Source organism: Sturnira hondurensis, unplaced genomic scaffold (assembly GCF_014824575.4).
Source record: "Sturnira hondurensis isolate 20B ecotype Veracruz unplaced genomic scaffold, ASM1482457v3 Scaffold0020119, whole genome shotgun sequence".
In the NCBI taxonomy this organism is placed as follows: domain Eukaryota; kingdom Metazoa; phylum Chordata; class Mammalia; order Chiroptera; family Phyllostomidae; genus Sturnira; species Sturnira hondurensis.
The window spans coordinates 5,167,076-5,184,016 of NW_028092750.1; the positions used below are offsets into that span (position 1 = coordinate 5,167,076).

Below are 16,941 nucleotides of genomic sequence, written 5' to 3' on the forward strand. Positions count from 1 at the left end.
GGGTCGGGGGGAGCTTAGCATACAGCAACAACCTCGTAATAATTTGTTGGGAGAATAACCTCAGACATCCAAGAACACTGAGCTCCCAGAGGTTGGCCAGAGAGGGCTAGCGACCTGACCAAGGACACAGAGCCCCAGGCCACCCAGGGGACTGGCACTTGGTGTCCAGCTTGGGTCTGGGACCAGCAGAACAGAACCCCAGACCTGAAGCCCTGGGTCTGACTTGGCCTGAAAGTGGGTTGTGGCTGCTGTGAGGCTGCGCCCACCACCAAGCTGACTTTCCGGGTTTCTCTTTCACTTTGGCTTGCTTGGGAGGGGTCATGATACCTGATTTTTTTTTTTTTAGGTTTTCTTTTTTACTCAGCTTCAAAGTGTTCTGGGGCCAGGACAAGGCGATTGGGGCCTCACCAGCCTCGCACAAGCTCTTCTGAGGCCTCAGGCCTCTGGCCGGACCCTATGGGGCCACCGGTGGTCAGGCTGGTCCTCCTCCTCCTCTTCCTGTTCCCCACGCGGGGTGGTGAGTTTCCCACCCTGGTGCCACTGCTCTTCCTGCTGGGGCGGAGGGTGGGGGCGCGTGCGTGTGGAGGGCCTTGGGCAGGCTCCAGGGTTGGGTCTGCGTCGCTGCGCCTTTCTGTCTCTGTCACATGGGTGACCGGTGACCATGGCTTCTGGGGTCAGACTTAGGCATCTCCCTCTGCTCCTGATTTTGTCCTATGTCGAGTGGGCTGGATCTTTTGACCTTTCCCACCTCCCAGAGTCCAATGAGAAATAGCTAAGGAAGGGATAATGAGCGAGTAGGTGTATGACGGGTACACCTAACACAGTGTCGTTTCATATATACTCTCTCTCCACCCTGGGCAATCGGATGGGAGGGGCCCAGCTCCCGCGGGTGACTGGGTTTAGACTCTTACCCCAGCTCTGCTGTTGCTGCTGTGTGAACTTGGGCAACTTTGGCCTCTCTGTGCCTCAGTTTCTCTGTCTGTAAACTGGGGGTTGGCAAGGTTGCAGGGCCTCTGGATGTCAGGCAGGGCTGGAGTCCAGAGGACCCTGGATTGCTTTGGAGGAGTAGCCTAAGAAGTTGATGGGTGGGTGGGTTGGGAGTTGGATGGACCGGTGGAGGGATAGAGGGATGGGGGGGTGAGTGGGAGGCTGGGTGGGTACATAGATGGAAAAGTGGGTGAGGAGGTGGATGGCCACTAGGCCGGCCCCCAGGCTGAGCCCTGGTCCCCATGCAGTGAAAGGTCAGGACTGTCATCATCTCTTTGTTGCCTTCACAGCTGAATCCTGTGGTACCACCCAGTGCTGTTTTCGGGACCCACCCTATCCGAATGCAGACTCAGGTTGGTCCTGCTGGGCTCTGTCTGGGGAAACCCTAGCAGCTCCTCCCTCAGCTCCCTCCTGCCCAGCCAAAGACTGGGGCCCACCTGGGGTCTTGGGAGCTCCTACCTGATGGTCTGCTGCGCGTGGTCCCCAAGCTTGGGTGTCTCGAAGGAGTTACTCTCTGAGCCTCACCTCCTCCCAACAGGGTTGCAGGGCTGGCACCTGTTCAGATCGGTCAGCACGTGGGGCTAAGCAGCTGCTAAATATTTTGTATTTTTAATCCCCCCACCCTGGCAGAGATTGCCGGGACGTTTAGGCTTATCATGCACCCTACTTAGATCCTGCCACTGAGCAGGTACATCATCCATTCTTTTGTTCAGGAAACATTTACTGAGCACTTACTATGTGCACCTGCAGTCCTAGTCATGAAGCAATCAGCTGCAAGCCCAACTGCCCTCCTGGGGTCACAGCCTCGTGCAGGAGGTAGACAGCAGATCAATAAATGCTTATATTGCCTACAGTGATGTGTGCAGAGCAGGCTGAGGGATGGGGAGGGAGGGGCTGCATCTGGTTGGCTGGTTGTGGGGGAGGTGACAGGGGAGGAGCATCTGGAATGTCAAGATCTGAGGAAGGGGGCACAGCATGGGCAAAGGCCCTGTGGTGGGAGTGAGCCTGCTGTGGTTGCGGGTCCATGAGAAGGCTGGAGCAGGGGGAACAGGGGTGGTGGTGGGGGACAGGCGTGAAGGGCAGGCGTGAAGGGCACAGGCAGCCCTTCAGACTGTGGAGGGAACCATTCAGACTGTGGAGATGCTGGATTACATACGTGTCTTGAAGGTCCACCCTGAGGGTGTCAGCACAGAGACCCCTCCTCTACTCTGGTCTGCTCTCATACCTCCAGGACCCTCTCCAGCCTCAGCCTCGGGACCCAGGGACCTGAACTGCTACCGGATATTTGGTGCTGGTTACAAATGTTCCTGGGAGTATGAGGGTCCCTCGGCTGGGGTCAGCCACTTCCTGAGGTTCTGGTGAGGACCGCTCCCCAGACCCCAAACCCTCACCCACCATCCTGCCCTTGGCCCTGACCCGGTGCCCCTGCCCTTAGCTGTGTGATGGCAGCCCAGGGCTGGTCCTTGTCTCTCCCCGGTATTGGTTTCCTATGTGAGCAGGGAGGGTAGGGACTCTGTTGTAAGGGGACAAGTGGGTGGGCACCCTGACTGGGTGGGCACCCTGACTGGGTGGCAATCAGGGTCCCGCTAGTCCTGCTTTCATCCTCACTAGGCCCCTGACCCCAGGCTGACCCCCAAGGAAGCCCCAGGCTGGGGAGGGAGAGTCAGAGGGGCAGAGGAAGAGGAAGGGAGGTGGTGCCCACTGTCTGCTGTGGTTGAGACATTTCTGGAGCCCACTGGGACCCTGGACTCAGCACCCTCCTCCCTGCAGCCTCAGTCCCGTGCGCTGCTGCTACTTCTCCACGGGCGCGGCCACGGAGCTGCAGTTCTCCGACCAGGACGGCGTACCTGTGCTCTCTGACGTCACCCTCTGGGTGGAATCCTGGGCCACCAACAGGACAGAGAAGTCGCCCGAGCTTACCCTGAAGCTACACTACAGCTCTGGTCAGCACCCTGCTCTCCCCTGCCTCCTCACTTCCTCCCTCACCCAGAGACGCCTCTGGCCACCAGGCCTAGACCTGGGGAGATTCTGGGCCCCTCGCAAGGGACTCAAAGATTCCAGCCACTCACTCAGCAGACGCTGTCAGACTTGTCGGAGTCAGACACGGCTCCCTTCCCCGTCCCTCCTGCTGAATGCCCGGCTTGTTCCTGGTTTTTCCCTGACACTGTAGTGGTGCCAGGGCCCTGCTGTTTTGTTCCAACCATTTTTATGAGTCAACAACATGCGTTTAGCATCTAGTCCTCCAGCTGCTACTGTGTACCACACTGAGCCATAGGAACCATGGGCAAGACCAGCGGAAGTCGTAAGTCACATTCTAGGGCTTGGGACTAGGACAAGGTGAGCAAGGCAGCACTTTAGGTCCAAAATTTTAAGGGGCCGCCAAAAAAACCCTCAGTAGTTAGTAGAAACAACACCGTAAGACAGTATTTTTAAAAATCAAAAATAGCCTTGGCTGGTGTGGCTCAGTGGATTGAGCACCAGCCTGTGAACTGACAGGTCTCTGGTTCAATTTCCAGTCAGGGCACATGCCTGGGTTGCAGGCCAGGTCCCAGCAGTGGACGCACGAGAGGCAACCATACATTGATATTTCTCTCCCTCTCTTTTTCCTTTCCCCTCTAAAGATAAATAAATACAATCTTTTTAAAAAATTACATATGAAAATTAAAATAACAATGTGGAAAATCCATGACAAACAAAATATCAAGATTTTAAATACAGACAGGATCCCACCCCATATTTGTACAACCCTTTCTCATTATCTCACCCGACTCTGGCCCTGCCTCCACCTTCATGGAGCCTGGATCTAAGTGGGGGTGACGGGCCAGGTTGGGCCACTGCATGTGGCCAGATGCTGCTGAGAGGTCGAGGGAGGCCTCCAGCTCCAGCTGAGTTCTGAGGGGTAAAATGAGTCCAGCAGCAAGAAAGGGGGAAAGCGTGTCCCAGGTGGAGACATGCGTGCCACCGCAAGTTCAAAGGCCCTGAGGTAGAACTGGGTATGACAACATGATAGAGGTCAGGCTCCTTGAAGTAGGTCTCAAGGATTAATTTTCCTAATAGTCCTCCAGGAAAATAGAATCTATTAATTGTCCTCTTGTCAGCAATTGGAACCAGTGGCCATCTCACCACAACCTCGTCAGCAACGGGTGTTAATATTTTAGAGATCTTTTCACTAACAGGATCCTGTGTATACATTTTGACTCTTTGACCCATAGAATCCCAGACTTGGGTGGGAACTGAGAGGGCGTCCCAGATTCACATTCGGGGGAGTTGGTGGGTTAACCTGGGCTGGGCAAGGCATGGGCAGATTTTCTGGGATTTTTGGAACCAACAACTCACACCAATGCCGGCTTCCCCTCTCCAACCTCCACCTCTGCTTCCAGTTCAATATGACCCTCCACCAAGAGACATCCAAGTGTCGGGGGGAGCAGGGCAGCTGTACATGAAGTGGGAGACTCCAGCCGGCCAGGAAGGCGCCGAGGTACAGTTCCGGCGCCGGACACCTGGCAGCCTGTGGAAGTTGGTGAGTTTGTTCCTCGGGTTAGGGGTGGGCACAGGCCTCTCCCAGGGCACTTTCTCCCCTAAATCAGTGTCACCATCCCTACATCTGTTACCTGTCCCACCTTGCCTCCACTCTTACCCCCTGTCTAGCCTCTGAGGTCTCTCTGACATGCAGCTCTGATTGTGACCTTCCTGTTCTCACACCCTCCATGGCTCCCTATTGCCCCCAGAAGGACATCCTTGTCCTCAGCCAGACCTCACTTGCCTCATGCTTCCTCTGGTGACCTCCTGAACGGCCACAGTTCTCCACCCATGCCCCAGATTTCCAGCCTCTTTGACTTTGTGCGTGAAATTCTCTCCACCTGCTTGCCTACTCTCCATGTGAGCACATCTGAGTGCAGCCCACCCTCAGCATCCAGCTCAAGGGCCACCTCTTCCAAGAAGCTGTTCTTCCACCCATTTATTCCTTCTTCTCTCCTTCTTCTTTAAAAAATTAACATATAGCCCTGGCTAGTGTGTCTCAGTTGATTGATCATCAGACAAAGAAACAAAGGGTTGCTAGTTCGATTCCCAGTCAGGGAACATGCCTGGGTTGTGGGCCAGATTCCCAATAGGGGGCGCTCAAGAGGCAAGCACACATTGATGTTTCTCTCCCTCTCTCTCTCCCTTCCTCTCTCTCTAAAAATAAATACAATCTTTAAAAAATTAATATATAATTGACATACAGCCTTATATTAGTTTCAGGAGTATAACATAATAATTCAATATTTGTACATATTGCAAAATGCTCACCACAGTAAGTCTAGTTAATTCGTGACACCACACACAGTGACAGATGTTCTTTTCCTTGTGATGAGACCTTTGAAGGTTCCCTCTCTTAGCCACTCCAAACACGCAGCTTAGGGTTATTATCTGTAGTCGCCATGCTGTGCATTGCAGCCTCATGACTTATTTTATAATTGGAAGTTTGTAGCTTTGGGGCATCTTTAACCATTTTGCCTACCCCTCATCCCCACCTCTCTGCCTCTGGCAACCACTGATCTGTTCTCATTATCCGTGAATTCAGTTTTCTGGTTTTGTTTTAGATTCCACATGTAAGTGAGATCATATGGTATTTGTCTTTCTTTAACTTACCTCACTTCTTAGTACAGTGCTCTCAAGTGTCAACCCTGTAGTTACAAGTGGCAAGATTTCCTTCTCTCTTTTTTTGGTGGATGAATAACATCCCATTGTACGTACATATACCACGTTTTCTTTCACCATTCATCCATTTGCAGATGCCCGGGGGGACTCCATGTCTTGGTTACTGTGAATAACGCTGCAATGAGCATAGAGGTGCATATGTATTTTTGAGTTAGTGTTTTTGTTTCCTTCAGATAAATACCCAGAAGTGGAATGGCTGGATCATATGGTGGCTCTATTTTTAATTTAAAGCTTTTTTCTATTTATGGATTTTTAGAAAGAGAGAGGAAGTGGTGAGGTGGCGGGGAGAGAGAGCGCACCAGAGAAACACTGATTTGCTGTTCCACTTACTGATGCATCCGCTGGTGGATCCTTGTATGTGCCCTGACCCGGGATCAAACAGGCAACCGGGGTGTATGGAGACAATGCTCTAACCACCTGAGATACCCAGCCGGGGTTATTTTTAATTATTTGATGAACTTCCACCCTGCTTTTCATAGCAGCTGCTTCACTTCATAATCCCACCGACGGCGCACGATGACCCCTGACGTCCACACTCTCACCAGCAGTTGTTACCTCTGGTCTCTTTGATGACACCCATCTTAACAGGCGTGAGGCGGTGTCCAGTGTGGGTTTGATTTGTATGTCCCTCGTGATTAGTGGTGTGGAGCACATTGGCATGTACCTGCCGGCCATCTGTATGTCTTCTTTGGAACTTCGTCCATTCTTCAGCCACTGTCTGTTCCCTGCTCTGCACTCCCACTGCGCCAGCCAGACCAGCCTGAGCCTGCAAGAAACCCCCGCCCAGACCCAGTCACCAAGGAGCCTCCAGCCTGAGGGAGACAGACACCCCCAGCCTGTGATTGTGGCCTGTCTCCTCTCCCTCAGGCCGGGCACCTCTTGAGGGCATGGAGTTACCTCAGCTTCAGCCCCATCTTCTCCCCAAATGTGTGCCTGGCCCTGAGCCTCAGTCTCCCCACTAAGTGACTAGGTTTGGATCAATCAGCAGCAGGTGACATGGGACCCTGATGGGCAGAGACCTCTCTGTGCTTCATGTCCAACCCTCTAAGCACATTCTGCAGGAGACCCCCTCAGATTCCTTTGTAGATGAGGAAACTGAGGCTCAGGATGTCAGGGACCTCTCAGGGTGACTCTGGGAGTGGGGGCAGGGCTCTCCTGACACCCAGCACTGCAGGCAGATGAGTTTTGCCTCCTAAAATAATCTTCCAGGAAATTATACATTTTGTCTCCTGAAATAATTCTTTTTTAAAATATTTATTTATTTATCTTTAGAGGGGAAGAGAAGGAGAGAGGATGAGAAACATCAATGTATGGTTGCTTCTCGTGCATCCCTTGCTGGGAACTGGCCCCTGTCGGGAACTGGCCTGCAACCCAGGCATGTGCCCTGACTGGGAATCGAACCGCGATCGTGTGGTTCGCAGTCCCGCACTCAATCCACTGAGCTACACCAGCCAGGGCCTAAAATAATTCTTTTAAGTAAATGTCTAATCACAGAATAATCTTAGGTTTTCGGAAAATTTACAAAGAAATACAAAGAGCTCCCATAGAACTTTTGCCCAGCTCCCCTCTTGCTAGCGTCTTCACCCCCGACTGGGACGCACGGAGCACCTGGCTATGGGCCAAACTCCAGGGGGCACTGGGTGCTACCCATTTTTCTAAGAATGTCTTCCTTTTGATATTAGATCTAGTCCAGGGTTCCACATCACACTCAGAAAATAATATTTTAAAATAAAATGTTAATAATAAAACAATAATATTTTTACTAATAATATCAGAGCTAATATTTTTCAATGCCAAAATGTCATACAACATATAAATATGGTTTCATTCCAGGGTGACTGTGGACATCAGGATGGTGCTGGTTTCGGTGAGAATAGCAACAGCAACAGCTGCAACAAATTATCAAGTCCCTACTGTGTGCCAGGCCAGGGCTAAATTCTTTGTACACCTGTTGGCCTACACCGATATTGGATTATTTCCACTTTGGAAGTGAGGAAACAAAGACCGGCGGGTGGCGGGGTGAGAGGCCATCGGCCAAAGTTGCATTTCAACAGGTGACCCTGTTGGGACTTGAACCAGGAACAGTGGAAGAAGTAGATAATCCTGGAGGCCTGAGGAGGACAGGCCCTGACCTGTTCCTGCCCTGTCCTCAGGGCCTGACACACAGTTGGCTCTTAGTAACAATACTATAGTATCACTGTATAGTTGCATGTATACAATTGGCACCCAATATGTGCATGTACACCGTTGGTATTCTGTAACTGCACAATGGATAAGTGACCAGTGCCATGCCCCCAGCGCCCCCAGGTGTGGGACAGCCCCTTGGCCTGATGTTTGCCCTGCTTCCCCCCAGAGTCGTGCTTCTGCCCACTGGAGGTAAACGAAGCCCAGGAATTTCAGCTAAGGCGGCGGCGGCAGCTTGGGCCAGGGGCCCCGGGAGGTCCCTGGAGCAGCTGGAGCAGTCCCGTGTGTGTCCCTTCTGGTGAGAGTGCCCAGAGCCACAGGAATAGGGGCAGGCACTAGAAATACGGCAGTGGGTATTAGAACTAAGGCGGCAAGTGACAAGGTTTTTGAAATAAGGCAGCAGGAGAAATTGGTGAAAGTTATTAACAAGTGGAACTTTATAGATTGTGGCGAATCTATAATTTAAAAAGAAAACACTTATCAGTCTTTCTCTCCTTCCAATTCATTTGGTTGGTTTTGTTCTTTTAAAGTGGCACAAGGAGTTGACGGGTGGAAGTGGCCACGTCAGGAAGATATTTTCCCCGATCACACAGGAAGCTGGAGCCTGGGCAGCTCGGAAGTGGACACATGGCCTTGGGGCAGGGGTGGGGGGTTGGGAATGAGGTGACTGTCAACATTTGTCACCAGCGCTGCCAGCTGAGGCCCCCTCCTGTCCATTGTCATATCTCCTGGGAAATAACTCTGAGTTGTTTTCAGATTTGTCCTTAAATTGGAAAGAACACGTAACATAAAATGCACCATTTTACACATTTTAAGTGTGTAGTTCTATTGCATTAAGTACATTTGCGTTGTGGAATGTATCTCTATGTTTTCAGATTTGGAAAGGTATTTAAGAACCCATGGAATCCTGTGTTCCATGGGAGGGAAGGCAAAGGTCTCAGGCCCCCCTCCAAGGTCTGCAGGAGGTTCCCCCTGCAATTCCCCCTCCAGTGTCACTGTCTTGCTGTCTCGTGGCAGAAATCCCCCCACAGCCCAAGGTGTTGTTCTTGGTGGAGCCGCTTGGCCGGGATGGGAGGAGGCGAGTTACCTGGAAGGGGCAGGTAAGGAGGGCTGTTGCAAGGCTGTGTGTGCAGTGGCCTGGGGGGAAGAAGACAAGAGACTGGGGGTGGGGGGCAGTGTGCAAGTGGAAGATGGAGGGAGACAAGACACAGAGGTGGTAGGAACTGGGAGGACCGGGGGTTTAACTCTGAAGATGCTGGGGAGCCATGGAAGGTATGTGAGCAGAGGAGGGACATAGCTGGACTCAGGTGCTCTCGGCCTCCCTCTGGTGGCCATCAGGGGAATATATTGTGAGGGGCTCTGGTGGACGCTGGAAGGCCAGGGAGGGGTCAATGGTGTTGATCTGGATGGAAGATGATTTAAATCCCCTAGTACAGTCTAATTGACCCCATTTTACAGAGAAGGAAACTGAGGGACAGAGGGAAAATCTTTTGCTTGGGTCAGGGGCAAAACCATGACAAATTTCACCATAATCAACTCAACATGGTCCCCAGGGGCCATCACAATAAACCTACAGAGAAGTTTCCTCTGTTTCCGGGGTTTCCTCTCATTTTGATTCCTCTTCTTAGGAAAAATTTCCAGAGTTGAGGTCACTGGAAATGAGGTCACTGGGTCCAAAAATGGAAACTTTTTTCCTGGCTCTTGGCGGGTTTTGCCAGATTACTCTCCCCATCAAAAAAAACAAAACAAAACAAAAACCCAACAAGCACTGGATGTGAATGTCAGTTTTCCGGCAGCCTTGCTAGTATCAGGGTTTATTATTTTTCGAATGTTTGGCACATGTCATAAGTTGTGGACTGCGGATGAGTCTGTGTTCATGGGCTGTGGCCTGATGTCAGCCTATGAGGACAATGAACATGTTCAGGTCTCAACGAGCCATCTCTCCCACTCATGACAGCTGCCTCAGCTCCGGCTCCCGGAAGGCTGCCGTGGACCTAAGTCTGGTGCGAGAGTGACCTACCGCCTGCGCCTGCACATGCTGTCTTGTCCGTGCAAGGCCCAGGCCACCAAGGTCCTGGGTCTAAAGACAACATTCAACCTCTCGGGCGCTGCCTACGACCTGGCTGTCATCTCCGAGAATCGCTTCGGCCCCGGCCCCAACCAGTCCTGGCACATTCCTGCCCACGCACACACAGGTGGCTCCCGGGCCAGGCGGGGGGAGTTGCTGAGGCAGGGACCTGGGCACCTCTCAGCTAGACCAGGGTGAGGTTGGTGAGACTCAGAAATGTAAGGGGTGTCTAATTTAGGGCTGTGCCAAAACAGCCATCAAGATACATAATGTTATAATGCAATGTTTTAAAAAAATCTCACCAGCTAACTACAGCCCGGGCCAACTGTCTCTTTTGTAAATAAAGTTTTTTGGGGGCAAGGGCTGGAGGATCAGGGAGTGGTAAGTGAGTCAAGGTCACAAAAGTTCAGGGTTGATTCTCTGTTCATTTAAGAATTTTATTGTTATTTATTTTTAGAGAGGGGAAGTGGGGAGAAAAAGAGGGAAACATCAATGTGTGGTTGCCTCTCATGCACCGCTACTGGGGACCTGGCCTGCAACCCAGGCACGTGCCCTGACTGGGAATCGAACCAGCGACACTTTGGTTTGAAGGCCTGTGCTCAATCCAGAGCCACACCAGCCAGGATTTTATATATAAAAGTCTTCAATTATATATATATACATATATATATGTATATATATATAATCACATTTATTTTATATAAGTTATTAGGTATTATTTTAAATAAATTACCATATATTTGTTATATGTAATATATACACATACATATATACACACTGTGTGTGTATATATATATGTTTATACATGAATATGGTTTGGGCCACGCCTCCCTGTGTAACCTTGGGCTGGCGACTCCCTCTCTGAGCCTCAGTTGCTGTATCACTGGGGGGATCGTGGTTTCACTGTGTAGCAGAGTGGTGTCTGTGCAGCCTTGGGCACCGGCCTGCGGCCCAGAGTCGGTGTTTGGAAGCAGCCCCCACCTCTCTGAGGTTGCTGCAGACGTCCTTAATCCAGGGAGTGGGACAGATGCGCCCAGGGGACTCGGCGGGTGTGTCCTGGGCCTCTGAGCTCTGGTCACGCCCAACCCACGGCTGGTGCAGGGAGTGTCAGTCCATTGATGCGGGTGTCCTGGCAAGGAGCCCTTGGTTAGACTGTGGGAGGACGCAACTCCTTTAAACAGCCTCTCTGTCCCCTCTGTGCCCAGTCTCCTACCTGGCCGCTCCCAGTGTGGGGAGACACAGATACCCATGCTCTAGGCCCTGTCCGGGAGAGCTGGGCCAGAGGGCGGGGAGGGGCAGCAGAAGCCTTGAGAGGGGCGAGGCCGACCAAAGCAGCTGTCCTGACTGCCTCCCTGTCTCCTTTCAGAACCAGGAGCTTTGAATTTCAGTGCTGGGGCCAATGGGACCACTGTGACTTGGCCGGACTGGGCCCCCGGCCTGACGTACTGCATCGAGTGGCAGCCCCAGAACCAGGACGAGAGTGCTGCCGCCTGCGCCCTGACTGTACCCAAAGACCGGGACCCTGCTGGAACTGGTACCATGACAGCAGAGGCTGCTGCCTGCCTCTGCAGCCCCTGTTACAGCTCCACCAGCTCAGACCTGCAGGGACTGCACACGTAGGGTGTCTGAGGCCCAGAGAGGTCTTGCCACTTGCTTGAATCACACAGACAGGGAGACTCACCCCTCACACACATGCATGCTGGAGCCTCCTGCTGGGAACCTGGAGTGGCAGGGCTCAGCCCTGGGCGGATGGCACCCAGGCGGGTAATGAGTCTCACATTCCATGGTGTTTCTTAAACATTCACCCTCATCAAGGAAGGTGGCAGGTAGCAAGATGTGCTGGTGACAAATTAATGAGGCTTCTGGAGGGGAAGGCTGGGAGCCATGTGGCCTGGGCAGCTTTCACTCTCCCTCTTCCTGCCCTGGGCCTGGCCCGGGTCATGGGAAGCTTTAGCCTTGACCTGTCCCTCAAAGAGCTCCACCTGGGGAGGAAGAGCTGGGTGTGGATACCCCACCCATGGAATAATGGCTGGGCTGGAGGAGCTGGGGGTGGGTTGAGGAGCACAGGGAAGGGATCCTAGAGGAGGGGACATTGGTGCAAGGGCTTTGAAGTATGAGTAGAAGTGCTCTAGGCATTCCTTGCTGATGGCACAGCCAGGGCAAAGGTGCTGAGGTGAGAACACAAACTATTTACGGCCTGGTCCTTGCTAACCCTTCCAGCAGCCCACTTCTGGAGCCGAGCACCTGGGGCACTGGAGCAGAAGGTGTGTTACCGCATCACCATTTTTGCCTCCGCACAACCGAAGAAGCCCAACTCATGGTCCTCAGTTTTGTCCACCTACCACTTTTGGGGCAATGGTGAGTGGCCCAAACTTGCCAGGTGGTCTCCCCGGAATACTCCGCAGTGGCCCTAGGAGTCAGGGGGAGGCAGTAAGTGGCGTTATTTTTGAGGAACCTACTGCACTTTGGGTCCTGGCCACAGGTCGGACGTGTAGAGTGAGCTCAGTCCACCCTTAAGACACCCTGAGAGGCACTGTCCCTTTTATAGGTGAGAAGTGAGGGGACGCTCAGGGAGGGGAGGTGACAGCCTCCCATGAGTGGTGGAGCCAGGAGTTCTGAGGCAAGGTTACCTGGACAGCGTTGGACTGGAAGTGCCTGGCTAGCACTATTGGAGTTGACCGTGGCAATGGCTCTGGTTGCAGCCTCAGAGGTTGGGGTCCCCCAGCACATGTCGGTGAAGATGCTCAGCCCAGACTCGGTGTCGGTGGAATGGACGCCATCTCTGCTGAGCACGTGCCCCGGCGTCCTCAAGAAGTACGTCATACGCTGGTGGGACGAGGACAGCCACCAGGTGTCTGGTACGTGGAGCAGCCCAGGTCTAGCCGGGGGAAAAAGGAGTCTGGGCTTGAGTCCTGCCTTGCTGGGTGACCCTGGCACTTCACTGCCCCTCTCTGGGCTCCCCATAACACAAGACAATTGGACTCAAGGGTCCTGACCACCCCTTCTAAACCAGAGAGGACCTGGTGGGCACTGGCCGAAGCCCGCATGACGTGCCAGGTGTGTGGATGGCAAACCCTCACTCATATCAGCACCTCCACTCCCATGGTGTGACCATCCAGCGGGGCGGGGGGGGGACGGGGACATCCCACGGCCTGAGCCCAGCCTGGGAGTAAAGGGGTCTATGGACTCTTGGTTGCCTCCCCATGCAGAGCTGCCCGTGAACCCCACAGAGACCCAGGTCACCCTCAGTGGCCTGCAGGCCGGCATAGCCTACAGCGTGCAGGTGCGAGCAGACACGGAAACAGCGAGGGGCGCCTGGAGCCAGCCCCAGCACTTCCACATGGGTGAGTGGCGGCCAGGGGCTGGGCTCAGGAATTTACCCAGCATGTGCTGCCCATCCCACCTGAGTCTGACAGCATCCACGCATCGCCTTCGGGAGGAAGGCCCAGCCTGATCTGCTCCCACCGCCTCCACCAACCTCATCCTACACCTCTCCTTTCAATCTTCTCTCATACCCCTGTGGCCTTACCCATGAGGGCCTCTCTGCCTGGAATGTTTGTTCTCCCTGTTGTCAAACTCCTATTCATCCTTCAAATCTTAGCGTGAAAACTTTCTCCTCCAGGAAGCCTTCTGTGCTTCCCTCTGGGCACCCTCCAGCTGTGATTGCCTCTCTTCCTCACAGAACACCCCGGGAACGGGTGAGGGTGTCTGTGTCTGGCTCTGCCTCCCCCAGCTGGTGGCTCCTGGAGAGAAAGAGGGAGCAGGGGGGCTGTTTATTGAGTAAATGAATGAATGCATGTGAATGAATGGCTGTTTCTCATCACAAAGCTAAGGAGGTGGGCTCCGTTGTCTTGAGGTATGTGGCTGTGAGGCATCTGAAGACTCAGAGATCCCTGTTCCTGCCATGCTCCCTGCCTGTTGTCCGTGCAGTGAAATCAGGAACCAACAGTCAGGCTAGTATGGTGGGGCAGCTCTGGGTCCCGGGCAGCGACCGAGTCCTGAGCGCTTCCTGTGTGCCAAGCCTCACAGTCACATGGATCAGGTGGGTCCCCCGGTTCTCCAGTTCACAGATGAGGAAACTGAAGCACAGTGGGGGCCCATGGTGTGCCAGGGTGAACAGGGAGTTGACGGAGGGCCTGGCCCACCCAGCGCCCTCCCTGACCATAGGCAGGAGATATCCCTCCCCCAACCCAAGCTCTCCCACTCCCAAGAAATCCAGCTTCTGGAGGTGTCCGATCTGGCCATCATCCTCGCGTCTCTGGGGAGCTTCCTGAGCATTCTCCTCCTGGGCGTCCTAGGGTACTTCGGCCTGAGCAGGTAACTCATCGTCATCTCTCCCCGACGCGGTCCCCCAACAACAGCTATAGTAACAGCAGTAACAATAGTAATAACCACGCACGCCTAGTAGGAATTTGTGCTCAGATGGTCAGGGCGTCCAGCAGTGGGGGCTGAGGTGGGATGTGACCCCGGGGCTGCAGACTCTTGCACTGCCTTCCCCAGCCCACATCCTCACTCCCTTTACAACCTGGTGAACATAAGAAAAAGTCAGAACAACAAAACAATAAGAATAGCCCGAAGCACTGATCCTCTGACTGGCTCCCCTGCCCCTCCAGGGCCTTGCCGCACCTGTGCCCACCCCTGCCCACACCATGTGCCAGCACTGCGGTGGAGTTCCCTGGCAGCCAGGGGAAGCAGGTAAGGGCTCTGTGTCTAATTCCAAGTCCTGATGATTGGGTCCATACTCTGGGCCAGGGCTCTGCTGAGTATTCTACCCTAACTCACTAAGGCAGAGGCTCAAAAAAACCTGTCCTATTTTAATGAACTATAGAAATTATCCCTGGAAGTATAGTCTTAAAACCTGTCCTATTTTATAGATGGGCAAGCAGAGGCCCAAAGGAAAACTTCCTGTGGGCCATTTCCTAGTAGTAGAAACAACTCAGAGTGGCTTTCACAAAAGGGAAACTGATAGGAAAAAACAAAAAATTCAGCATAGTGGGCTTCAGGCATGGCTGGATCCAGGAACTATGGATCCATGTTTCTGTGCTGCTGTCCTTCCTACAGGCTTTTCTTTCAGGCAGGCTCTGCCTTCCCCCGTGGAAGAGAATGTTCATTTCCCCCATTAACTGGAGTAAAACTCTCAGGGTCACATGCCCAGTCCCACTAACTAGAGAAAAGCAGGTGCAATTTCCCAAAGAGAAATGGAGGTCCTTCCAACAGATCCTCACATTCGTCTCAAGATGTTAGAGAATTTAGCCAGTAGGGACCAGGTCCACTCCATCCTTATGTAAACGGGAAATAGGGTCCTGCTCACAGTCTCAGCTTGTCCTTCCTCTCCAGGCTTGGCAGTGGACAAGCACGGCAGACTTCCTGCAGGAGGAGGAAGAGTCCCTGAAAGAAGCCCTGGTGGTGACCATGCCCTGTGAACAAGGTGACAGGGCTGACCTGGACACACCCAGCCCTCCCAAGGCCAATATGGAGCTGTCTCGAGACACCCCTGAGCCAGCCCCAGACACAGAGCTGCCCTTGGAAGAGAAGAGACAGGTGCAAGGACATCCTGAGGCAGGGGCCCTGGGGCTCTTTGGGCAGGACAGGCTGGAGAGCAGCCCCGTCCAGGCGGCTGGACTGTCCCTGCTCCTGGGAGAACAAATGCAGAGCCCCAGGCCCGATGGTACTTGACACAGGGGCCTGGAGGCCTGAAGGAAAAACAGAACTGTCTACCTCATCTTATAGACGGGAAAACTGATGCTGAAATCACAGCAGCTGGTTAGTAAATGCTTATTGCTTCCCCAGCCTGTTTCATTCAGACACTTGCATGAAGTCTGAGGTGCATCACTGTCCTATTTGACTAGTTTACAGATGTGACCACTGAGGCACAGAGAGGGCCGTGGCTCTCCTGCAGCCACACAGCATGGGCAGGAGTCAAACTCCGGCCAAGGGACCCATACCCCATTTCCAGATTCTGCCACCATTGCTCTCTCCCTAGTCCTGTGAGGGAACCCCCAAGAACCTCCATGAAACAAAAGCTGCCACATGAGACCAGGCCTGACCTCAGTGGGGCAGGGACAGGGACAGGGACAGGGACAGGGGCTGTCACTGGCCTGTTTGGGTGGGATACACTGGCGGGTGGCCCAAAGGAGGCTAAACTGAGCCCAGGGCCCTGCGCCAGGCATCCTGTCCCAGGAGCACTGCATGGGGAGTCTGGACCCCAGGCATTGCAGGGTCTCCAGGCTCAGAGGGTCTAGGTGAGGGGAAAGGAAGGGGGCCTCTCACCTTCTGAGGGAGATGAGAGCAGCTTTCTGGCTTCAGTCTCCCCACTGTAAGGTGGGAGTAGTGACGACGGGGATGTCACAGAGCTGTTGGGGGAGTCTAAGCCTCAGTACATGAGCCTTCCCTTGGGTGTCTTTCCTCTGGCTGAAGCCTGAATTTCTGCTCAAAATCCCCAAATAGGAATCCGAGAATTCATTTATTCATTCATTCATTCCACATGCATCTATTAATCTTTCTTTCTGGGTTCCCCCAAGAGCACCCAGTCGGGAGGAGACACAGATGGATGATCACTCTCCAAAGTCTGGACTGGGCAGGGTGAGGGACGGCCCAAGGGAGACTGGGCTTGGGTCTCCCCCAAAACAGGAACCTTGGTTCGCTGCCCCAGTACCTGCCCCCGCCCTTCCAGGAGCCGCTTGGCCCTCTGACCCGGGCTCAGGCCGGGACCTGGAGTTTCTCCCTCCTCCTCACAACCAAAGCCCTGCAGGAAGCCCAGCGCCTCTCACCCCCGCACATACTCCGAACTCGCAGCTTCCTGACCCCTCCCCGCCCTACCTCCCTCTCAACTTTGAGTTGTCGCACATTCCCACATGACCAGCAGGTGGCAGTAGCAGCCCGTGTCTCCCGTGCGCCGGCCGGCCCGTCCCTCCGCCTCGCACCTCCCACGGAGTTTGCAAAACAAACTTTTCCGGTTTAATAAAAAACGAGGTGGGGGGCAGAGATTAAAACTCAGAACC

General features: G+C 53.6%; 1 protein-coding gene across 4 annotated transcripts; it reads left to right on the forward strand.

Moving 5' to 3' along the window:
• The first annotated feature begins 353 nt into the window (after nucleotides 1–353).
• On the forward strand, nucleotides 354–15,729 carry IL12RB1 (interleukin 12 receptor subunit beta 1). 4 transcript variants are annotated; one of them, XM_037028853.1, is made up of 16 exons: nucleotides 354–517; nucleotides 1,278–1,340; nucleotides 2,219–2,345; nucleotides 2,758–2,930; nucleotides 4,368–4,507; nucleotides 7,522–7,555; nucleotides 8,042–8,170; nucleotides 8,890–8,972; nucleotides 9,830–10,067; nucleotides 11,307–11,474; nucleotides 12,161–12,298; nucleotides 12,643–12,798; nucleotides 13,150–13,284; nucleotides 14,152–14,257; nucleotides 14,554–14,635; nucleotides 15,278–15,729. In XM_037028853.1, exons 1-16 carry the CDS (start codon nucleotides 457–459, stop codon nucleotides 15,614–15,616), a joined length of 2,172 nt encoding a protein of 723 aa, XP_036884748.1. In that variant the 5' UTR covers nucleotides 354–456; the 3' UTR covers nucleotides 15,617–15,729. The 4 variants fall into 4 exon arrangements, with proteins under 4 accessions (XP_036884748.1, XP_036884749.1, XP_036884752.1 ...); XM_037028854.1 differs by having other exon boundaries at nucleotides 12,164–12,298; XM_037028857.1 differs by having other exon boundaries at nucleotides 14,160–14,257; nucleotides 15,278–15,457.
• Nucleotides 15,730–16,941: the final 1,212 nt, after the last annotated feature.

What these genes read in the sequence shown, in the direction of transcription:
- IL12RB1 (XM_037028853.1), top strand. Translation starts at nt 457, where the DNA reads ATGGGGCCACCGGTGGTCAGGCTGGTCCTCCTCCTCCTCTTCCTGTTC. An exon ending in GAAGCTACACTACAGCTCTG is followed by an intron (nt 2,931 to 4,367) that starts GTCAGCACCCTG and finishes CTCTGCTTCCAG; the next exon opens with TTCAATATGACCCTCCACCA. An exon ending in GAGTTACCTGGAAGGGGCAG is followed by an intron (nt 8,973 to 9,829) that starts GTAAGGAGGGCT and finishes CACTCATGACAG; the next exon opens with CTGCCTCAGCTCCGGCTCCC.